This window comes from Condylostylus longicornis, unplaced genomic scaffold, assembly GCF_029603195.1.
Source record: "Condylostylus longicornis isolate FDR11 unplaced genomic scaffold, ASM2960319v2 ptg000086l, whole genome shotgun sequence".
Classification (NCBI taxonomy): domain Eukaryota; kingdom Metazoa; phylum Arthropoda; class Insecta; order Diptera; family Dolichopodidae; genus Condylostylus; species Condylostylus longicornis.
Window position 1 is genome coordinate 274,812 of NW_026578054.1, and position 25,995 is coordinate 300,806.

The 25,995-nt window shown below is 31.8% G+C and overlaps 1 protein-coding gene across 2 annotated transcripts; it reads left to right on the top strand.

Annotated features, from left to right (window-relative positions):
- Nucleotides 1-658: 658 nt before the first annotated feature.
- LOC129613673 (orexin receptor type 2-like) lies at nucleotides 659-25,750 on the top strand. 2 transcript variants are annotated; one of them, XM_055527838.1, is made up of 9 exons: nucleotides 659-880; nucleotides 4,087-4,281; nucleotides 11,180-11,327; nucleotides 11,603-11,747; nucleotides 13,958-14,076; nucleotides 14,187-14,331; nucleotides 23,764-23,876; nucleotides 24,115-24,243; nucleotides 24,781-25,750. In XM_055527838.1, the coding sequence occupies exons 1-9, from the start codon at nucleotides 794-796 to the stop codon at nucleotides 24,801-24,803; spliced, it is 1,104 nt and encodes a 367-aa protein (XP_055383813.1). In that variant the 5' UTR covers nucleotides 659-793; the 3' UTR covers nucleotides 24,804-25,750. The 2 variants fall into 2 exon arrangements, with proteins under 2 accessions (XP_055383813.1, XP_055383812.1); XM_055527837.1 differs by having other exon boundaries at nucleotides 24,115-24,224.
- The last annotated feature ends 245 nt before the right edge of the window (nucleotides 25,751-25,995 follow it).

Here is a 25,995-nt window from a genome sequence, read left to right on the forward strand (position 1 = left end):
AAAAATTATTGATTTTTATACAATATCAAAAAATAAATCAAATAAAATTGATTTTAATAACTATAACATTAGTAATTATAATAATATTACAACTTTAATAAAATCAATTGATAATTATAATAAAAATAATAGTAATACAATAATCTTAAAAATTCAAGATGATTATGATCATCAATTATTATTAAATAGTAATCATAATAATACAGAACGTTTTAAACGAAATATAATTCAAGATAATAATAATAATGACTATGATGGTAATAATGACTATGCAAATGATGATACCAATATTATAATAGGAGAAAATAATAAAAATGTTAATGAAAATATTGGCGATATTAAAGAAAATAATAATTTTATTCAAAATACTCAAATTATAGAACAAAATAATAAAAATAATAATAATTATCTTAATAATTTTAATAATAATTTAAAAATATTAGAAATTAATAATATTACTAATATTAATAATAATAATTGTTTAAATAATAATAATAATACTAATTCAATTATAATAGAGGACAATCTAAATTGTAATAGTTCAATATTAAATAAAAATATAATATATCAAAATAATAAAAATATTGATAATAATGATAATAATAATAATTATAATAGCTATAACAGTAATACTAATAATAATTATACTGCATTACTATTAAATAATATAAATTATTTAAATAGCAGTTATAATACAAATGATACAAATTCAACTATTTATAATAATGATGATGATGAATGTAATTTAGAATGTGATGATTGTATACCATGTAATGCAACATATGAGGAATATATGCAATACTTATATGATTATATATATCCCAGTCGTTCTGAATGGATTTTAATAGCAACACATTGTGTTGTATTTATTACAGGATTGGTAAGTTCCATTTTTTCATTTAAGAATTCTATACAGTTTTACCAAACAATATACTGTTATAACATATTATATCATATTATACAGTCGAATTCTCTTGTAAAGAAATTCATCCCCACGAATCGAAGTTTATTATAATATGCGATTTTACATTTATTTAGCTTATATTATTAATTATAATACAAATGTCTTTTAAAGAAGAGGCCAATGTTATTATTTGCTTTATTATTCGAACTGCCGTCATCTGTAATTTATGAATGATTAGTTTAGTGTTACCAATACCAATGTTACACTATATGATAGTATTATTAATAAGAACGAGGGTTTTTTTGACAGGACTCTGTTTATTGGGAAAGATAGGTAGGAGACTGGGCATTTCATCATTGGATACTTGCCACGGATGCTAAGATGTTGGGGTGATGGAGAATGTGCATCATATGCTGTACGAGTAAAAGAAAAATCCTAAATATATATTTCCATTTCTGCTGTTATAAAGAATATACTCTTCATAAACCTTTATTGATATTACAAAAAATAAATAAAGAATCTACTATAAAGTATATAGACCATGACAATCTTTGATATAAAACACCGAGCTATTAACGGATTCCAAATGATTTTCTTTGTAAATTTTTTCATCATTTTTCCTTATATTTCTATTGTGATCTTTCAATGTTTTATTTATATTTAAATGCATTCTTGCACACCCGTATAAACAATAAAATTTTATTTGTATTAGGTGTTAAATATGTATGTAAATAACAAATCATATACTACATGCAGTAATAATTATGAAGAAAAAATGGCAACGTAGCATTTTTGTAAAGTGTATAGGTAATGTAAAATATTCCTTTTGTTTTGAAATATTTTTCAAATAGAAAATTAATAGAAAAATTTATAAATTTTTCATATATAAAGGATTTAAATCATAAGTTTGGGGTCGAATGGATTTTTTATTGCAAATATGTTGTTTAAGTATATATTTAGTAACTATTTAGCTTATCCCAACAATATCGTAAAAATATATTCATAATTATTTATTTTAACCTATTGTTCTTTAAAAATTAATCTAAAATTAACCCCAAAATATTAAAAAAATGCTCTTATTGGAAATACACAAGATATCCGAGACTTGACAGTACTTCCAAAACAGGGTGATAGAAATCCACCAAATGAACAATAAACATCTTGTTATATTTTCCTTTTTCTTTTTGATAGATGTAATATTTATCTTTAACATTATATTTCATTATATTATACCTAGTTGTGTACCTGTTACACTAATATTGAGGGAGTGGAAAAAGAGAATATGATTTTGCGATAAACTTAAATCTTATTTCAGTTATAATAATGACCGTTGCATTACCACTCTCCGAGTAAATTACACAGTGTAGTTATTAAGAATATCGTAATTAAAAAATTATGTATACAACAGTATATTATGTTATACTGGACAAAAGGCAGATTGAGTTTCAATGTACTCGTATTCCTAGTCTTTATTTTAGCCATGCAATATTTTCGGAAACGACATATTACCGAAAATGAGCCATCATAAGTTGGAGTTATACTAGGTTTCATTTTGTTTTTCTGAATAAATACATATATATTGCACATGTCTAACTCATTTCAGCAGGAGAATAAACAGGTTTTCCTTGATTGAAGTCCTATTAAGTATTACCAATAAAACTATTAATAACTCGAGCAAACAAGTCAGTGTAGAATTCAGTTATCGGTTGAAATGTTCCACGAGGTCGTGCAGATTATAAAGTCAAACTCCACTGTTTTACATTAGCCTCTACATGTTGATAAGGTATCAATATCTAAAAAGAATTTAAAAATTTGAGGTCTAAAGGATATCAACACGATGAACAGTTTTAAGCTAAGAAATTCATTGTATATATTATTTAAATTACAGAAAAAAAAACTAAAAATAAATTACATTGAATGCAAACGAAAGAAAATTGAATTCATAAATTTTAAATTGAATTTGGATTTTGAAAGAATTTTTTACATTTGTAAATTAAAACACGTCGTATGAGCTTAGGAAGTATATTTTTTTTTTTGAATTTCAATTTAAATTCCATTTAAAACCATTAAAAGTGATGTTATTGGAAATATCCAATAACAAAGAACAGGTAGATGATGGCGGAATCAATTGAAAAATCAAAGAAATAAAAAAATTTTTTATTATAATAACAATTCAGCAAGCATCACCTATGTAAAATTGAATTATATATGTAAGAGTTGATGTACATTCTCTATTTACGCCTTTACTATTTATTGCAAACGTTTCAGTGTACAGTCAATATATAGGTATTAATATAATAAATGGTAAAAGTAATCCGATAAAAGCAATTGTTAAGGTGTATAAAACCCAATAATATATTTTTGTATTTCAGCTCTTTTAAATAATTTCAAATCATAAACTGAACTGAATAATAATTTCGTATTATATAGCAATTTTCTGAAGATTAGGATATTCCTACATTTAATTTTCTGTAATTTTGTCAGCAATGCAATTCTATTGTATACACTATTCAGCAATCAAAACTTATAAGCTGAATTGTAACAAATACTAGTTACGAGTATAATAAGCTGAATTGTGCAAATTTGTATTGCTAATAATAGATCCGTATAGTAATAATATGTTAATATGCAATTCAGATAAAAGCTGAATTGCATAGTTTACTACTATGTTACTATTTCCAAACAGTAAATTATTGCAATTTCAATGTCAATTGTCAGGAATATGTATAGAGTCAGCACCGGGTCTACCATAAACAAAATAGTGGTGCAATTGAGACCTTAAAACAAGAAGCAAAACAATTTTCTGTCACTTTTTTCCATTACGTTTCAGAATCCGTTTAGGGCGCCGGACAAATCAGAATCGGCCAGTATAGAATGTATATCAAGAAACTTCCTTAAACTGTCATGTACATGAATTTAAACTGACCGTTTAACTTTGTTCTAATTTAACAAAAACTTTTATAGCTCTCTAGTTAGTCTCGTCTTAGTAACGGAAACGTATTAACACTATTTAGTAGTTTTTCGAAAATTTTAAGCTCAATATACAACTGAACGCCAAAAACCTTAATCACAAAAATTTTATTTTACAACTATTTCAGCATTTATTTTGAATTTCTTAAAGAATAAAATTGTAAATAATAATTTGTTTTATTTTTATTTATCATATATTTTAATAACAAAAGGTCGGGAACGCACTTGTATGTATTGCCGTTTATACAAATTATTCCATGAGAACCGTTACAAATGTTTATATTGTCAATTTAGCGATAGCAGATTTTTTTGTTATTTTAATATGTTTACCACCTTCAGTTGTATGGGATGTAACAGAGACATGGTTTCTTGGTGAATCAATGTGTAAAATTGTTTTATATTTTCAGGTGAGTTTTTTTTAAATGAAAATTTTAATACAATTTTTAAATGTGTGTCTACAATTATTGTATATTCATAATTAAGAAAAATTATTAAATTTATTAAATGAAAATTATTGCATTACAACTTTCATAACTGAATTCTTTAAAATAAACTAAATCTTTTCAAATAAAATGGATAATTTGTTTTAAGTTTCCATGCCTGTGGAGAGTGCAGACAAATTCAAATTAATCCAATATTATGAATTTAATTTATTCCCAGTGGGCGCTCAGCCTAAAATACACCTGATCTAGACATAACTTTCTAAAACTAATCAGCTAACCATGTTCGATCATGTTTTTTTGCCTGTATTTCGTGAATGAAGGCAGTGAAATGCCGTGCTAGCACTCAAGGTTTCAGAGTCGGGAGTTCTCGTTCGTTTCACCTATTCTTTTCTAACCCTCTCCTTTATAATCCGAGAGGCCTCAATATTTACATGCTGCCCCAAAAGTACCCGCATTACACATATTTTCCCGCTCTAGTTAATAAAAAGAGATGAGGCAAGGTTTAAACTTATGTTCCTCATTCAGTTATTTTTGGAAAATTTATTCCTCTGGATTACAGCCAAGCTGTTACTCTTTATTTCATTCGTATATATTAAATTTTTTGGTAAATTTTCTTACTCAAAATTAAATTCAAAAATTTAATGTTATTTATTTTAATAATTCTAGCAACTTCTAATGAACACAAATTTCCAGAGATTACATTGTTTTCTCATTTCTCTTATATTTTTTTCTCTTGCTCTTTACCAACTCTTTAAATCAAATTTTTCCTTTTAAACTTTTAAATTTTTACATTTTAAAGCATTCTTGTAAAAAAAACAACAAAAATATTGACAAGTTTTTTTTCTTCTTTTTTTGAAAATTCTGATTGAAAATATAAAAGACATTTTTGCCGGCATAAAAATAAAAATTTTTTCTTTTACACAAACCAAAAAAAAATAAATTTACCAAAGTTTTTGTTTTTTTTTTGAAAAGTTTTATACTCGAACAAAATAAATTAAAACCACCAAAATCATAAAAATTTAAATTATTTCTCTTTTCTTATATTTTGTTGATTTTTTAAATTAAATTCGAAAAGATTGTGGTAATACCCATCCCCTTCTCATAATGCTGTCATACTTATATTTTTCCTCAATATCTAAATTACACAAGTTATTATTGAAAATATTGGAATTTATAAAACTGATTGTTACCTGCAAAGAGTGAATACCTAGTAAGTGCCAAAGTAATGAGTTGTACCTGTTAAAATATATAGATGCCGCACTGCCTGTCCGACGTTGTATTTGTTTTGCGTTATATTTCCTGAGCTTTCGTGAACTGTTGCCTTGAGATCTTCAGCTTTATATTTGGAACAAAGATATTATGGGTGGAGGCGTAGGGACGCTACAACAAGTGGCGAGTAGCTGTGGTGGCCTCAGAGATATGTTCTTTGTCTCCATTTAATTTCCTTAAAATCTAAAATCTACAATGTATACGGCACAATAATCATATTGGCTGATTTTTTTCAAAAAAAATTCTTATGTTTTTATGTGAGATTCAATAAAACCGAGGGCTGTAGTTCTCAGACAAGAGTCTCAATATCAAACGACCGGGAAACATATGGCAAGTTAAATTCAATTCATTTCTGACGAATTCAGCCTTTATATCGGGATTTGTCAAAAATAAGCTAATTGCAGTTACATTACAATGAACTTGAACTGTTTTTAACAAATGGATGAAATATGGGTTTTAGACGGGAATAACCACGTAATAGACCAAGAAAAATAAATTCACTATATATGGGATAAGTGATAAGTTTATTTTTCAGTTTTCTATAAAACTTATAAACTGTCTCATAGTGCGTTATTCTTAAGTTAGATAAATAGTATTGGTATTGTACTTTTAATACAAACAAACTTTAGATAACACATTCATATAAACAACTGGGATTAATGTGTAGAGCTAAAAGTATTTTCAAAACTTTTTACATATTTTGATATTGAAAATTGTTTTGGTTTAAAGTTTTACATATTATATAGATGAAAAGGATACTAGCATGTAACGCAAAAAATACGAACTCTATTTTAAAATATTTCGGTTGTTTTTTCCACAGTTTAGGAAAACCCAACCGCCTCTTACACTATAACTGTTCAGTTCCACAATTTCATTCATTGTATAATCAACTTGTTGTTCAGAGCATATGCTTAAAATTTGTACTGAGACATTAGTAATTTTTAAGTAAACATAAAACACAATACAGTCGAAAAGTCTATACTATATACGAGTGGGACTAAACACAAACAAAAGTCTTTAAAATTTTGATAACTAAATACAGGGTGTGTCGTATCTAAGTGTAATTTTTGAGATGGATCGAAACCGCGTTCTTGTTATTATTGGCTTCTACACTAGACAAATCGTACTCCCTTTTGAGTAGTTTCTGCCGAGGCGATAAAGGAAGAGCTGTGTATATTCTTTGTGACTATCCTGCTCTCAGAGCTCACTTTTAATTCACTAAGAGATATCTTCGGTTATTTACTTGGAATCGCGGTAACGCAAGTTGAATATGGAAGGGCTACAATAAGCCATGGCTGGCTCCGATGGTCGGAGAAAAGGAATTCTTTTGCTCATATCTCCCTCCAATAATCCACATTCTACCATTGTATAGGCCCTCATGAGTAAACAAAATTTTTGAAAAGGAGAAAATTGTTTTTTTATTTTGTTTATTTGACTGACATTTTATATTTATATTTATTTTTAACTTTTCAACTAAGATTTAGTTCTTCATTATTTCTAATCAAATTTCTATACTCACACTTCCACTCATAATAGCTATACAAAAGTTGGTTGACAATAATTTTTGAATAAATAAAATAGCATACTTAAAGGCTGAGAAAAAAATTTTTTAATGTTTAAACAAAATATTTTCTTTTGTAAATTAAAAATTATTTGAAAACTTTTCTTATTCAGTGACATTTTCTCTTTTGTTCTCTTTTTCAGACACTTTAATGTTTTCTAAGTACCTACATTTTTTCTATTTTGAAGTACATTTTCTATTTTCAACACAATTCTTGGAATTTAGTTCCACAAAAAAAAATTTCATTCCAAAAAAAAATTTATAAAAAAAAAATTTATTTTGCTTTTCAATCTATTTTTTTTATTTTCCAATTTTCTTTATTTTAAATTATAAGAGTACTGAAATAGAAAAAATACTTAGAGAATGTTGCTAATTTTGGAGTTTTACGTTTTAAAAAATCAAATTTAAAATAAATTCCAAAATGTCCCTTAAAATTTGTCCATGAATCTCAAAAACAAATTTCTAAGAACTTTACTTAGAAATTTCATATACTAATCATTTCATTATAGTTCCTATACAGTTATAAAATAGTGTGCTTATGGCATGTTGAAAGAGTCAAATTTGAAAATTCTTTTTACTTATAATATTGTAGAAAGGAAAATATGAGTTTCAGTTAAAAACTCAAGACATGGCACTTTTATTATAAAAATTTGTATAATTTTTTTGTTCTTCATTTTTCATTAAATTGCTTACACCATAATAATCTCAAGAGATATTTAAAAGGATCCTTGAGAAAAATGACAATAATACAAGAAAAATTCTAAGAGAATAATAAGGAATTTTTTTTCATTCCTTTTATACAATCGAATATTCTCACTCTTTTACTGTCAAATATTATAATAGACATAAATAAAACATTTTTTTATATTGGTATATAGGTATAGCGGTAAAATAAAGAATATATAACAGAATATTTTCTTTTATATACTTTTGTTATCCGTTAAGAAAAATCTTATATGTAAGAAAAGAAAATCAAGACAATCTTGTGAAAAGTAAAAGAAAGTTGAAAGACAATTTATTCACAATTTCTTAATGCTTTCAATCAAAATTCAAATATTCTTGTTATCTATAGGATATAAGATAAATTTATATATAAAAACGATGAAAAGAATTTAAACAAGACATGCAGATGACAATTATGCATTGCAGCGTACACTCTGTATCAATACAGTCCTTACATTCTCCAATTTGAACATCTATTACCTAGCCTGGACACAATCCTTTCGGAATACATATTCGTTCTGTAAATGAATGCTCTAGCGCTTGTTCTATAATAATCAGTTTGACTTGAACCCACTTAATTTTGAATATTTCCCTAACTACATTGGTCATTCTCTTCCAGAAATACATCTATCGTTGGTGGAAAACATAATTCTTATCACCTAACACATAAACTATCTAACATACCCCATGGTATTTGGAAGTTAATGGTGAATGACGTAATTTATAATATTATAGTTCAGAGTTAATAGTGCCAAATCCACATTAATTTTTAAATTATCTGCTTGAATATGCTTCCAAGTTTTTAAATAAGATGGAGGTTGGGTTTTAGAAGAATGTTATTAATACTGATCTAAGTAAAGCTTTCGATTTGCTCTCTCATAATATAATACTTTTCAAAACTTTCAATCACTTTTTTCATAAAATGAATTAGTTCTTACCTGTAGTAGAAAATATAGTATTACTTTTCATTCTTGCATCTCCAATTACAATGTCGCAAATCCTAATGTACTTCTTAAGATAGTCCTTTCGTACCTCTTCTATTTATTACCAGCGTCAATGTTGTTACTTATAGGATACAAAATAGTGTGATAAGTACTATCTCGGGAAAACCTGTAAAATTTATTAAAGATCAGTAAAATTATTTATTAAATTTAAGTAAAATTTGTTGTTTAAATTTCAGTAAAAGAAAATTGTACAAAAATATTCAGTTATCATCGCCGTCGCCGCCGTTCGGACACCAATCGAGTTTTATATTTTTGCTTTACAATATTACAAACTTAGGCAATACATTTATAATACTTTTTTGGTAAAAGATTGTAGAGGTATTAAATTAACAAGTGTTATATAAACAATAATTACTCTGAATGGCTACACTTATTGTGTCTCACTTAAGGAATGACAAAGTTTCTATTTTTTTTATTACACTTAAATTTTTTTAAAGGATTGACGCGCTTCCACCTTCAATTTCCTTTAATGTAAATCAACAAATTTAATGTGAATTTTTTCTTTTTCAAATTTTAAATTAAAAGATTCCTTTTTTTTATTGTTTTTTTAAAAAAACAAAAAAAAAAGCAGAAAAACAACGAAACAATCTACTTTAATTTTTAGAAATTTTCCAGGAAAATTTTTTTCCCTCTATTATGGAAAAACACTTTTCCATTATTACGTACGAACGTATACAAAGTAATCGCAGTTATAATTGAAATTAACAATATTTTGTAAAATAAAAATTTTTTGTTTTTAGAAAATTTTCAATTCATTGAAAATTATTTTATAATAGTTAAGAGTTTGTTTGTTTCGTTAACTTAACAGTTCCGTTTAATTTGTGTTGTCCTTCATTTTGTTTTAATTAAATTATAGCGCTTTTCTTCAAAATTTTCCTATTAAATATACAAATAAATAAATTTTTGTTGATTTAGCAAAATATTCATTACTATCACTAAATATTTCAACGTATAATTCAAAATAAGTTGTTTTTCAACAATTATCATTGTTAAATTCACAGTCTCACTCCTTAGGTCAAAAACGAAAATTGTTATTATTTTTTTTTATATTGATTTAATGATTTCAGTTAGATTTACTTCACTTCTTCTAACTATTAACTGAAAACAATGTTAATTAAAATAAATTTTAAAACTCTTTTTAATCCCTTTTTACGCCGCCTTCAAGCACCTCATCTATGATGCAGCGATTATAGCATTAGTTGATCCACTGAACAGCTCCGGGTTCGGGTCCTTTTAAAACTTATTTTCAATATTATATAGCTAGTCATCGACCTATTGAAAATCCAATGAGTTACGAAACTGAGGCATGGCTTTATGAAATCAAGCGAAATCTCTATATCTTTTCTAGTGGTGCAGAAGGAAAGGAAGTTACTGTTGTTGATATGTGATTGCTTTTATTTCCGCCCATATTGCACCTGCCTTATTTTTTTTTATTTTGATGTGTACTGCTCTTTGTGCCGTGTTTTTTGGATATCTAATAACACATTGCTCAATAAGTCCGTAGGATGACATATAGATGGCGATACAAATACCGAATCTGTATGGTTTTCAAAAAATACCAACCTTCAAACGATATGTGTCAATGTTTCATGACATTCGGACCATTATTTACCAAGTTAGTGTGCGAACGATTGAATCAACTTTGAGGAATTGAAAAAAAATGAACAAATCAGAATTTCTTGTGCTCATTAAGCATTTCTTTTTGATGGGAAAAAACACGGTGCATACCAAACAATGGCTTGATAAGTGTTATTCGGATTCCGCTCGATCGAGGCAAATGGTTGAAAAGTGATTTGCTGACTTTAACCGTGGTCGTACAAGCACCGATGATGCTGAATACTCCGTTTGTCCCTATTCGGCCGTTACTGAAGAAAACATCAAAAAAATTAATTTAATTCTACTTGCGAGTTCGCCCCTTACATGAGTTTGATAATTATTTCGGGTGGCCGGCTTAGGTTGTGACTTATCCGATTCTATCTTTTGAGCTTAACTATTTTTAACCAACCCTTTCTTTGCAGTTTCCCGGAAGTAAATTGATTTTTAAAAATTATTAATAGTATATAATAAGGACGTCGTTTAGCTAGAATTTCAGACTTCTACAACAAAATTAGTTTAATTTTTCTTTCATTAAAATTTTTAAAAATTTAAACTTTATTTTTAAATGTGTGTATGTATATACATATTTACCATTCCAAGTTTGAGATAAAAATTTTTCCTCTAAAAAAATATAATATTTAAATTTTTTTTTTTGTTGTATTTTAATCAAGAATAAATTTATTTAAATTTCTTTTCCCCTCAATTTTAGTCAATTTCAGTAACAGTATCTGTATTGACATTAACATTTATATCAGTGGACAGATGGTATGCAATTTGTTTTCCACTAAGATATAGAACGAAAATAACTAGAGCGATTGCATCAGTTGCATTTATTTGGATTGTTGCGCTCATTTCAGGTAATTTAAAAAAAAAATCATAATTTCATTATAATGATGGCCATATTAAAGAAAATTTAATTTGCAAAATTTTCTCTGCCATTAATGCTTATGCAACGATAATATTTTTGTGACACAAGTGTACAATATTTTCATAAGTATAACCTTTGGTTTTTTATTATAACCGTAATGCTTATAATTATTATTAATCATATTTACATAATTATTAAATTTTATTAAAAAATATTTCCTCTAATTTCTAAATAAAATTTTTTTCTTTTATACTTAATAAATAGATGTTCCAGAATTTTTAGCCTTGACATTAAAGCCAATGAATTCAAAATTACGATATGAAACTGTTTTATTTACACAATGTCAGACCACATGGGATATTGAGACTGAAAAGAATTTTTATATTGTACGGCTTGTAACATTGTATATGTAAGTATAAATTTTTCTTAACAAATAATTTTATATAATATTAAAGTATTATTTAAAAATTATATTGGTTATGTTGTGGATAATGGCATATAAATTGAGAATTTGAAGCCTTAATAATAAGAGTAGTTGGAATTTTTTATTTTACAAGTCTGCACCATGTGATGTAGATTAGATATTTCAAATTATACGCCCGAAATATAAGATAGCAAAAAAATATGAAATGTTTTTAATGAAACAGGTTTTTAGCACCATATATGAATTACTTGATCTATGAATTAAACTGTTTAAGATTTGCGTGTAAGATTGTCTTTTACATCTTATTCTCTCAATGCTGTTGTTCAAAAATTTATTGTTATATCAGCTTCACTACTTAACCAGAGCTACTACTTTTATTAGCTCTATAGTAGGTTTTGCACTTAACACGACGCAGACCCCCCCGAGTGCGAGGCATGCCACGCAATACCCTTTAGAAACTATCCTTTAGATGAACTTAAGCACCCAGTGAGGCCTATAACTTCGTCGTCGTGAGAATATAATCCCTCCTTCCCCACGCATTTCCCTTCTTATACAAGCAAGAGCATCATACTCTCCTAGTAGGATGTACTGAAGTCTCCTTATTATCTCCAAAGAATCTGCAAATGAATCCGGATCCAGCCAATTGAGATTCCCTAAAATTTGCAGTACTTCGATGAGAATTCAGTGAAAACTCTCTTTTAATTCTTTCACTACCGTATAATTTTCTCAAATACCTTCTGGTCTCGCAGAAACTCTTTGGTCTGCCGCAGCCCCGAAGGCTTTTCTCGTGCTTCGACCGCCCCCCCTCTAATTCCTTTCTGAGTTCCCAATGAACAATATATGGTCCGATTCGAGAGGCGTATTAGAACCTCTCCTTGCCAGAAAATCAGCTGTCTAAGTTCTATAGTAATTAAGTACATTATACCAATTACGACACACGTATCGATATTTTAATTTTAAATAAATTTTCAGTCTACGTTTGATTTTAATTTAATAATAATAAAATAAATTTTTTATAAATAGAAAAGTTTTTAAAATCTCATTAACCCTTTTAAAATATTTTTTTTTTGTTTTCTTTTTTAAAGATCCTTTGCAATCTAAATAATTAAAACAGTTTTTTAATATTATTTTATTTTTAAGTAGTGTTATTAAATTTTTGCTTTGCGATACTTTATTAAAAAGTTTCCAGGAGAATGGCAAAAAAAATGACAAAAAAAATTTAATTAAAATTGATTGAAAGATTCGAAGGGCGGCGTTCAGTGAAGTTTATAGTTCCTCCTTACTAATTTGTTAAAAATTTTTGTTTTCAGAACTTTGTTCTCTGACTAGTTTTTTAATATTATCATTTTTATTTACCTATTTTTCAATTATAAATCAGCTTATAATTTGAGTAGTCCAAAGTTTTATTTTAATTTAAAAAATTAATTTTGATTTTTTTTTTTGCAACCTTCCTTAAAAAATTTTTATTAAAAAATGACTCGTTTCAAAGACAAACACAAAAAAAAAGAAAAAACTTTATTAAAAAGTAAGAGGAAGACAAAAAAAACACAAAAATTTATACCCTGAATTTTTAATTACTCCTTTCGCAATTGAAATTAATAAGAGAAAGTTTTCCGTTGGTCTTCTTTTCGATAATACATGAGTGGTTAGGATTATACTGCTAACTGCTTATATGATAAAACAATGAATACTTTATGACCCTTTATACACTCATACTCTTTGAACACTCTGCCTTTCCATTTCCTATCTCTTCCCATATTTTCCTCTCATCTCTTATACAAACTTCAAAGTTATAGATGAAAGAATACTGCACTGTTAAGAGGAGAATAAATGACGAAAGTAACACCCCTCCAAGAATATTTAATCGTAAACAAAAACCATCCATTAATATGAATAAAAATTTCACGGTAAAAATTTTTCTGTCAAAAAATTTTAGAAAAAAAAAATGATAAAAACAAAATTAAGTGTTAATAAAGTAAAGGTACAGAAAATAAGTGAATTCCTTTATTATTTAGCATACTTTCAAATATGGTTAAAATTGAAATTTTTTTTGTACACAAGAGGAAGTTTACTCACTTTTTTACTTCAAATAAATCCCACTCTTAAAGAATTTTTACTCATATTTATAATTGTTAATATAAAATTTAGTAAATACACTCTTTGAAATTTTTGATTTTAATTATATATAATTCTAGATTACCGTTATTCTTGATGACAATTGCGTACTTCAAAATTGTACGAGTATTATGGAAATCGGAAACGATACCAGGTCACAGAGAATCTAGAAATCATCATCAATATACAACATGTGGCTGTAAGTTAACTTTCTTAAATTTACTTTTGAGATGTAATTAATTTTTTAAACAATATAAAATCCCAATATTTCTTTTACATTCGATTATTAAATCAATATCTACAATATAGATGCAAGAGGATCACAAATGCCTGCCTCAAATACGAGTACCATGGGTCAATTGAGAGCACGTAGAAAAGCAGCAAAAATGTTAGTGGCTGTTGTAATAATGTTTGCGGTTTGTTATGCACCAGTTCATACATTTAATATAATGAGGTAATTAATTAAATGTTTAAATGAAGAATTTGAACTTCCCAGGTATCGAATGTTAAGTAATTATCAGCATAAATTAGTAATTGTCGGGTGGCATTAAATGTTGTTCCATTTGTTTATCCGAAATTGGTTTACTCTATTGCCACACACAGATATCAAGATTCTCCGTTTTAGATACAATTTTAAGATCTGTTCCTTACCAAGCGAGTTTATACGCTCTATAGTTTCCTTGAATTCTGCTGTATCCGGAACCTGAATCAGAGAATTTTCGAAGAGTCCCTTGATCAAATTAGGAAAATGATCGCAAGTCAAATCCCGAGCCGCTCTAAAAGTAGACGCTTATACTTTCTATGCCTTTATTGCTGTCCGTGAAAATACTGATACACCTACAAGATATCACTTCTTTTTCAACAAAATCACGTTTTCGGTTTCCCAGTAATCAAGTAAAACCTCATCTTATGCGTCCATCGTCCATATCTTATAGAGGAATGTCACCCGCGATTTCTAATAAAAAATCCTACGCCACTACTCTTCAAAATTTCTAAATAGCCTGTTAGAAGGTTATCCTTTTAATAAGTTACACCTTAAATTTAAAATTGGATTAACCAAGATAATTCCTTAGTAATCAGTTAGTTTTTAGAAAAAAAAAAAATATATATAACAATATAATTACATTGAATAGTTTAAGATTCTCGTTCCTAACAATTTTTCTTTTTCAATTAAAAACATTTATTAAAAGTGTATGTACTCGAGACAGACTACTAAATTGAATTTTAAATTGACCACTAAATGAACAAAATTTTACAATTATTTCAAATATAACGTTATAATATATAGAAAAAAGTTTCATAAAATCAATAACCCAAGTTTTTAATTTGCAAAATGGCACATTCTACACGTAAAACTCTTATAACCATTCATTGGTGCCCTCATATGCATACCCTTATGTCAGAATATTGTACTACATATTCATTTTTAATTTGAAAAAATTTTCAAGTATCATTTTACATGTTTTTAAAAATGTTAACTTTATGCACTTCTGATTTTCATTGAATTGAATATTCTAGGTCGGTAAATTATATGATATGATACTATACGCAATATTAAAATATTTAAAATACCAGATTTAAAATTTTCAAATAAGGAATCCTATGTTCATAGATCACCCAATACTTTTTCAATAGTTTTCATTTGGAAAGAAGGGGAAAATAAAATGCAAATTCTCTGGTTTTCTCATATGCTGATGGATTGTAGTGGTTCGCGTCATTTAACTAACGGCAACTTATTAAATGTTTATTTATTTACTATACATAGTGAGTATTATCCGACAACAGAAGTTTTAAAAGCTCCGTTCAGTATTATTCGGCTTTAAAGAAGGAACTGGCACTGGGAAAGCTATATTTAGGTACTCAAAAGCTTATACAAAGTTGCAAGAACATGAGAAACGACGTGTATATATTCGTAGATTCTAAGGGAACCGAGTGGGACAGGAGTAACCCCCCAAGCCACCGCAACCATTTTTGACTTATTGTAGCCCACCCACTCCCCAGTCTATAATATCCCCGTCCCAACCACAAAGCCGGAGATATCCCTAAGGGAGTTGGACTACAGTTCCTGAACACTTAGGGACCCATGTCCAAGACAATTGCGGTGCCGAACAGCCAGTGCCGGACAGTCGCAGAGAATGTGCACGGCGGTCTCATCGCCACCCCCACAAAATCTGCACAGGGGGGAGCCCGACTTCCCCAGACTATGCAGGTGGTAGTTCACTGGGCAGTGCCCCGTGAAGAAATTCGCAATAGTGCAAACCCGGCTCCTGCTCATCCCCAGCAACTCTGCGGTGAATCCGCTGGAGCACGCCGAAAGAAACACTTTCGCATGACGGCACCCTTTCGTGTCCCGCCAGTGACGACCGCATTCCGCCGCGAGCTGGCAGGCAAGCCTGGCCCCCACGGCGGAAGAAGGCAGAAAGGCAGCGGCTGCACAAAGTCAGCCCCAGATCCTCTCCGCGCCAGCCCATCGGCAAATTCGTTGTCCGCATGGCCACTATGGCCCGGCACCCAAATGAGCGTCACTCTGTTCTCCGATGCCAATTCCATAAGTGCAGCAAGGCAGCTCCAGACCAGCTTGGATGTACCCTGAGCAGAACGAAGCGCCAGCAGTGCAGCCCTGCTGTCTGGGAACACATAGATGGTGCGGTTTCTATACCCCCTTTCTAAATTGAGTCTCAGACAGATATCTATTGCATGTATTTCGGCCTGGAACACTGTGCAATACGGGTCAATGGTCACATATGCACACGTGTCCGGACGGACACCGTATACGCCCGAACCCACACCCGACTCTCGAACTCGACCTAAGTGCCGGACCACCCCGATCCCACGTCCATCGATCGGGAAACAGAACCCTGTACCTGTGGTCGAAGTTGTACCGCGGCAGACAGGTATCCGACATGGTTATTCTTAGAATCGGGTCGCTCTCAATGAAGTCTCTGTGAGTTCTGTGGGCCAACTTTAGCCCAGCCCCGCCCTCGCCAGAGAGAAGTCGGTAAGTCACTAGCCGGGCTTCCTTCAATATATGGAGGTGCAGTGGCAGCAATCCGATCATCACCTCCAATGCAGCGGTGGGAGCCGTCCGCGTTGCCCCAGTCACTCCCAGGCAGGCCAGCCTCTGTAGCTTTTCCAGCTTGGCCCGCACACCCGCCTGCTGAGCCTTACGGCACCATACAATCGACGCATATGTGACGATGAGCCTAGCAATTGCCGTATATAGCCACAGTGCTATTCTGGGACTAATTCCCCAGGTCCCCCCGATGAAGCTCCTACACGTTCACAAGGCCGCCATAGCTCTCCCGATAACTCTATCTATATGGGTATTCCAAGAGAGACGATCATCCACGGTTACCCCCAGATACTTCACCTCCCTAGAGTAACTAATACGTTCAACAAACAGAATTGGGCTAGTTAATCTATCCCTGCTTCTGCGTCCGGTGAAGGCGACTAAAGTGCTCTTGCTTGGATTTATATTTAACTCAACGCCTTTGCACCAGCTTTCCACAACACGTAAATTTTGCTGTAGAAGATCAGAAATAGTGCTCTCAAATTTTCCCCGCACGACGAAGACCACATCGTCGGCGTATCCCCAGACACGCGCCCCGGAGCCCCTGAGAGCAGCGATTAGATCATCCACTACAATGGACCACAGGAGGGGTGAAAGGAGCCTGCCCTTCGGACATCCTTTTGCAGCGGAGATGAAGAGTATATCGTCAGCTATGGTAGACTTAATAATCCTATCCTGTAGCATCCGATTAACCCATCTGCTAGTCGTCGCATCAATCCCTCGTTTGTGAGATGACATGATATGGGGTGTTGTCAAAAGCTCCCTCTATATCAAGAAAACAGCCAACTTCCTCCTCTCGCACCTCCAGTAAGTTTTCAAGGACCACCACCAGACTCTGCAGAGCGAGTACAGTAGACCTTCCCGACTGATAGGCGTACTGAGATTCATGCAAGGGATTGCTTCCCAGTGCATCGTCCCGTATAAATCTATCAATCACTTTTTCCATTGCTTTCAATAGAAAAGAAGTAAGGCTTGGGTGGTTGCTTGGTCGCTTACCCATCTTCGGAATATAAGTCACTTTAGCCACCCTCCATGCCTGAGGGATGTAACCCCACGCATAGCTGGTACGCATCACCTGGAGATTTGAAGGGCCTAAAAGAGAAAACAGCCCATCTAATCCTGCCCATCGTGAAGACTAGACGGGATCGTTGCCAGTCATCCCTCCAGGGTCAGGATGCTCTCGGTTCAATGACCGCATTTGAATAATTCCGAAGAATCTCCGAGTCAGGAAAGTGCGTTGACGCCATAAGCTCCAACGTCTGCTTTCCGTTCTCAGTCATGGAGCCATCAGGCCGTTCCATTAGGCCCAACCCGATAACATACTTTTTGGAAAGCACCCTGTGAAGACGCGCACTGCTGGAGAGTTCATCAATGCCCTTGCAGAACGCATTGTATTTTGTGAGTGAGTCTTTATACTCTTCCCACGAACCCGACGCCTTGGCCTTATTGAATAGCTTTCTGGTCTTTAGTCTAAGCCTTGAAAGCTCTTCATTCCACCACGGGCACTTCTATTGCTCCGCCTCGGCTTAGCGCGGCAGCTCCCGTGGTAGGCATTAGTAATAGCCGCCGTCAGGGCCTCGCTGGCCAGTTCGATATCCATCACCGTTCTGACAGAAGCAGGAACGAATCCAATCCCATCCATGAGGAGCGTTTCGAATTGACTCCAATCTGTGGATTGGGGTACCCGATATATTTCTTCTGCCAGGCCTCCGGAGACCATGATATCAATTGCATTTATGAATGTCGTCCTATTGCCCTCATTCATAACCATTAATTTATTGCTATATATAAATTCAAGTAGGCACTCACCTCTTTTGTTTATATTGCTGCTTCCCCAGACGGTGTGGTGGGCATTGGCATCACTTCCTATTATAAGTTGGAAGTTCCTCCTTCCACAAAAGTCCACTAGATCCTTCAGTTGCTCGTCCGGGTGGGCACTTCACCTTCACCAACGCAGCTACTTCATTCTTAGAACAGTAAGCTGGAATGGGAAAATACGTTAGCCTTTTACTAAACAAAATGCAAGCCCTAGGCCTGCTTTCAATTGTATTATCATACAATAGCTCACCTGTTATCATCCTTCACTATGTAAGGCTCTTGGATAAGGGCAATATCGAGGTCTTCATAAATCTATAAGGGCAATATCGAGATTCTTCATAAATCTATGAGCTAGAACATCAGTAGATGCCCTAGCATGCTGTAAATTTATTTGGATGCACCTCACAGCCATATAATTTCCTCCGGCTCTTGTCTATGGGCTTTGGTCCTTTAGACAAAGGCTTTACATGAGCCTTGCCTCCCATTGCCACCTTTTTACACATCTTGGTGGGCGCCTGCCTTGCCACAGCCTCTTTTGCCGTCCCAGGTGCCACACTATCCCCTCCAACACCAAATACCGAAGCAGCTCCGGGCTTCCCAATGGGCTTGAGCCCTTTTGGTTCACCCGGGACACTTGTATTTGGCGTGATGGTCGATGGTCCTTCCGTTTCCCTTGCCGCCATTTTTGGAACGACTTCAGACTTTCCAATGAGTTTTGGCTCTTTTGGTTGGCCTGAAGTGCTCGTCGTCGTCGCGGTGGGCATTCGTTTTTTATTTTGTCCTGCCCTGCCGCCAGCACCTTAAGAGGATTTTCTTCCTTTAACCCGAACGGTAACACGGAAGAAATTCAGGAAAAGTCGGAACTCCGCTTTCCGTAGATTTTCCAATCCAGAATCATCCACGGAAAAGGTGATGGAGCAGCCCCCGTCCTTTTCCTTATCCATCCTCAGCACCCTCCAAGAACTTATCTTGAGGCCGGGATTTTGCTTCCCTATCCTACTTAGAAATTTTTCACTGGAGAGACTGACGGTTGTCTCGTCCTTTGGTACGTAGGTGACGCAGACATGCTGTTTGGGCATGTCGTCGCCATCCAGTACCACGACGTCGCACCCGTCCGAAAGCTTTATCTTCCTGAAGACACTGGTTATCCACTCCCTGGTGTTTTGATTGTTGCATGTTACGGATATCCATCCGTCCCTTTGCAACGCTGCAGTGAATTGTGGATGAGAGTCCACAACTTTATCCATTTCATCCATGATGGCTACTTTGATTTTCTCCATCTGAACTTCGGATAGCCTTTCCTCTGGATGCAGTCTATGAGTGATGGCCATCTTGACCTGTGCTACTGCATCCCGATAAGAAGTCATTTTCGGGTTTTGTTGAGGAATGTTCCCAGGGACCTTTTCCTCAACATTGCCCTTCATCGACCTCTTTTTTGAGGGCCCTGCATCAGGGGTGTTGCTTTCCCTCTTCTGGGGATGGTCGGCCACAACACCCGATCCGCAGGCCCTCAGCTTTTCTAGCCTTTCCTTCTAATATCTGCGAACTTCCTCTGGGGAAATGCCATCCCTGATATAAGCCGCGATACGCCGCTTGGATGCACCATGGATAACGTGTATATATGCTTCGTCGATTACGAAAAGGCATTTAATGGACTACAACACGACAAACTAATTGACATTCTGAAAAACATTAACATTAGATTCTGAAAAACATAAAGACATACGATGTATTAGCGATCTTTATTAGATGCAAACGGCCGAAATATCGTTGATGAGTTACAGATCCGGAAAGGTGTCCAATAGGGATGTATATTATCGCCTTTATTGTTCAATTTGTATTCTGAGCAAATATTCTATGAAGCTATTGAACTACAAGATAAAGGTATAAAAGTCAATGGAATCTTCATCAATAACATTCGCTACGCAGACGACACAACACTTATAGCTGTCATACAAAGTTAAAGTACATAGCAAACAATATGGGCTAAACATAAATATTGATAAAACAAAATTTATGACTATCAGTAAAAATAATTGCAACATTAATTATAATTATTTACTACAAATAAATAATAAAGCAATAGATTATGTAACAAGTTTCAAATATCTCGGAGGTTGGCTTGAAAGCAGGTGGACATGAGATAAGGAGATAAAAGTCAAAATAGAAGTAGCCAGATCAGCTTTTAATAAATATAGGGGAGCACTATGCAATCGGAAGTTTAAAATCAATCTGCTATTAAGTTACTTAAAGTGTTACGTTTGGTCATTTCCCTCATATGGGTCAGAAGTGTGGACGTTAAAAGTTCCAACCATGAACAAGCTAGAACCATTTGAGATGTGGTGCTATCGTACAATGCTCAGAATATCATATATCGATAGAGTCACAAATGCTGAGGTTCTACGAAAGTTAAATAGAGACAGGGAACTAGAATAGGCAGACAAGAAGAAGAATTAGGAACTCCTTCTCTTCGATAATCGCAGCCAGTCGTGGCGTATTGTAACCCTCCTGTATCGCACTTATACTGCCCCAGTCCCAAGCAAATACCCGGAAATATTCGTCAAGGAGTTGGAAATTAATTCCCCAACACTAAGAAAACTCCGTTCAAACCATTTGCGTTTCTTGACAGCTATAGTAGGACAGTCATACAGAATATATAAGGCTGTCTCTTCTTTGTCCCGACAGAATCTACACACAAGGGAATCCGATTTTTCCAGTTTGTGCAAGGGATATTTCACAGGACAATGCCCACTGAAAAAGAAGTTGTAAGAGAATACTGTAATCTTTGTTATGATTTTTAATGAATATTCAAGATGTGTGATTTTTTTTTAATTTCCTCCTAAAACTAAAAATAATTAAAAAATTTTTCTAACTCTTATGTTTTACTCACAAAATGTACATTTTTCCTACTGCTTTTCTATAAAATACAAGCATGTACTTAAATTCTTTTGAAATTTTTAATATTACAAAACTAAAAATGTAGTTTCAACTTGTAAACTTTCCCATTAAATTCATAGCCCAACGGTTTATACGTTTTCATTATACAAATGTTAAGTTGTGAGATTAAGGTCCTTAAAGAAAAAATCTTACATTTTTTTCAAATTTTTAAAAATTTTACTTAAAACTTAATATAGGGTATCATAAATACTACATGAGAAGACAATATTCAAGCTTTTTAAATTTTTTGCGATATGGAGAATGAAACTTTTCAAACTTACCCCAAGTGTAATTAAGAATTTATTTGTGTATGAGGACTGTTGCATATATTAAAGAGCAACAAATATTAAAATAGAATACTAAGTAGAAAATATGAGGTCCATTTTTATTCGTTGCAGTAAAACATATAAAAAGAATGAGAAATATAAAAATGAAAATAAAATATCTTTGGGTCCGATAATTTTTTTTATGATCCTTACGAATATTTAAAAAAAGAAGAGAATATTTTGTAGAGATAGACTAAAAATTTTCTAATTTTTAGATTTAAATGCAAAACATTATCAACATAGTCACTTCGTTTTTATTTAATATTAGCCTAGTCCTATTTATTTTGCATTATAAATGAAGGAGAACAAAGGATAGAAAAATTAGGTTCACTTAAATTGCCTTGCAGTGGTAATTTTTTTTTCTTTCTTTTTTTAATTTTGAGACACACAACAAGCATATATAAATCGAATATGAAGGAAATTTTTTTTCGAAAAAATAATCATGATTTTATGACTGGGAGAATTTTATTAATTTATGGATTGAATGAAGATTTTGTCATCCCTTCTTTTTTTAATCATCCCTTCTTTCATTAAAAGCACTTCTTGTGTATTGATTAAAGAGTATTTCTTGTAGAATTTTAAAAAAATTCAAGTAAGAATTGTATAGTTGAAGTAATTTTTATTGCATGAGCATGCGGAACGAGTGGAACTTCGTTAACAGGAGTGTGAGGAGTGGCCGTCGAAAATGAGGGAGACGAACTCGTTATTACTGGTCTGTCTCTCAGAAGGGCCAAAATATCTAAAAATGCCAGACCAAGTTAATGGTCTGTCTCCTCACTGGACATTGCAGACTGGGTTATTACTTGCACAAAATGGGAAAATTTGGGGACCATTTGTATAAATTTAACCATTATGAAGATAACCTGACCATTGCTGCAGTGGTTATGGCACTGGTCCTTTAACCGAAGGGTCTCGGGTTCTGACCCAGGTCAGGTCACTATAAAAATTATATTCAATATTATATAACTTGATATACAATACTAATTAATATTATACAAGTAATTTTCAAATATTCATAATATTCGATATTAAAAAAAACTAAGAAAAATAAACAGTAAATATTAATAAACTAAAATATTTAATATAAATAAAAACTACGGCAGGCTAGTCACCTACCTAGTTAACTCTATGATGCTATGAAACTAGGGCATGATATCATGCACTAGCCCTATGCTCCTCCAAGGAGTGATAAAGAAAAAAAAACCATGATGAAGATACACGACCAGAAGGCAATTGATCCACTTGGATGGGAGGGAGTGAAATATGGTAACATCCTCAAACTTCTGGAAGGTGTTGGTTAGACAAATATGTAGTCACTTGAGAATTATAAGCCTAGCTGGCACTTTATGCACGGTAAGAAGTTATAATAAGCCTTTATGGCTGCGGTGATCTTTTCTGAGGATGACCCCAATTTACAAATCTAATCTTATCTTATCAAATCTATGGCACGAGCATCCGTCTTATTATTTTACAATCTTTGATTATTCCTGCCAAACAAAAGTGATTGTCGACTGAACTCATAGTCCATCTAATTCCATTCAAAATAAAATTTTATATTTTCACACATTTTTCCGATTTTATGCAGAACTCTGCATTCTTTAAAATGCGCCTTTTTGTCTATAATGTTATTATAAAAGTCTAATCACCCTTTTGTAAAAAATACAAATAATAAAATTGGAATAAATGATGCAATAAAATGAATTAATTTATTTTTATTATTATTTTTTTATTCCAGATATACCGACACACTACCACACAACGAACTAACTAGTATATTTTCATTACTATCACATTGGTTATGCTATGCTAATAGTGCTATCAATCCAATTATTTACAATTTTATGAGTGGTAATATAAAAATTTCTTATAATTTCAAAAATACTCTTATTGCTGTGTAAAGCTATATTATACTAAATATGTTATACAGAATTTATATTATACAATACTTGCATTTGAATTTTATATTTAAATAATGTAACACAGTATAACACAACAATAATTGTGTAACACCATTATAACCATTCTGTATTTTTCCTTACATTTAATAATAATTTAAAAATTTTTTATTTCTTTTATAAATTCACAGGAAAATTCCGTCGTGAATTTCGGAATGCGCTTGAAAAGTGTCGATGTGCAAGGATTCGAGTTGAAGATCGTTCATTAAATCATAGTACACCAGCATCAAGAATGAATAATGTTAGTCCTGGTTCCAGAAGTAATTATCAATTGACTAGTGTACGAGATATAACTAGAGATATTTCAAGACAAGTATGTACGAATATTTAAGCAAAAGAAAAGAAAGAAAAGGAAAACAAAATCCAGGTGTAGAAAAGGGAGGGAATATTTTGTTTATGATTTTTTGTTGTGTTGTTGAGCGCAAATAAACTAGAATAGTATGCGAGCGCTATGAATAACCCACGGCTAGCTGCGGTACCATCGCAGTGGTGGTTCGACAGTAGGAGTTTCGACGGTAGGATGAAGCCGTGGGTCATCCAACAGTTCGACGACTGATTATAACCTGATTTTTTAATAAAAGTTGCTCTAATTACACTAATTTTATTGAAAAATCTTTTAAAGTACATGCTTTTTGCAATAATTTCTTGAAAAAATGTTTTAAAAGTACACAAAAGTAGATGAAAATTCTGATTTTACTATGTAGTGATAAACATTAAGCCTAAAGATATGCAATTTTTCATAAATATTTATTTAAAATTCATTCTTTTATACATTTTTTTTTTAATTTTATTCACAGACAATGCAGACCACTTTTGTTGAAAATTATGGAAATGGTCATTCTACTGCAATACCAATGTTAAATAATGAGAAAAAAGGTCAAATAACTTGACGACAAAAGCTACGTGTATCATGGTCAAAAGGCCTACCAAGAGACTGTTAAAATGAATATATTTTTTTTAGGAGTCTGTAGGAAACAAAACCATCAGAAAAAAATGAAATAAACAAAAAAAAAAAAAAACAAAAAAAAATCCAAATTGTAAATTCTTAATAACGGTACTTTAAAATAAAAATTATTTTTTTAAATATTTTCAATTTTATTTTATAAATCACAATTATTAATTAAATTAGAAATCTGTAAATAAAATATTTTTAAGAAAATTGTATTAGAAAAGAAAAATAAGTAATTAATTAGGTAAAAAAAAGAAGAATTATAATTAACTAATAGAATTTATTCGAGTTGCGAAATTTGAAAGAATCTTATTTTTAAAGCATAAAGCTACATCTAGTATAAAACATTTTTAGAATACGGTTTCACTTGTACATATATATGGGAAATTATTTTTGGTATTTATATTTAAATTCCTATGTAGGTGAAATTTTTAGCATATTCGTCGAGGTGGTAGTAATTTTTACAACTCTGTCCTAATTTCTCCGTATAAGTATTTTAGGCACGATAACAAAATTAATATTGAGAGCATACAACCGTATGTATGAAGGTACAGAGAATACGAAAGTATGAGAGAGCAATTTAACGGAGTAATTACAAAAAAGAAAATGTGGAAAGGGAAAAATTTACTATCCACTCGTTAATTGAAGCTTAAATTTTACCCACATTTATAGTTACATTTTTTTCAATTTTATAAATAAATATTTTTGTCTCCTCTTGGCCCAAAATAATAACTTCTAATATTCGATTGGATTATCTCTTACCATTTTTAATACAATTGGCATTTTAAGTCTATTTCAATTCAATTTAAAATATGCGTAAAAATAAGTTATACTCGTACGTGAATGAAATTAACCTTTTCACTGGTATTCATTTATTTAATTAACTTTTCAATTTTTTATTTATTTGGTTTTTTAATTGTACATGCTTTTGTGCAGAATCGTCTGAATATTTTAGACCACTAACTCTATTTATATATTTTTTTTAATGCCCGCTCTATATAGTATTATTTACGGAAAATTCTCTGGTGTTGTAGTTCCTACTGCCGAAAAAACTGAAGAAATA

Bases quoted from the DNA above. Each gene is read 5' to 3' on its own strand.
- LOC129613673 (XM_055527837.1), top strand. From the start codon at position 794: ATGCAATACTTATATGATTATATATATCCCAGTCGTTCTGAATGGATT. The intron at 881-4,086 runs GTAAGTTCCATT...TAATAACAAAAG, and splicing joins TTGTATTTATTACAGGATTG to GTCGGGAACGCACTTGTATG. The intron at 24,225-24,780 runs GTTAGTCCTGGT...TTTTATTCACAG, and splicing joins CAGCATCAAGAATGAATAAT to ACAATGCAGACCACTTTTGT.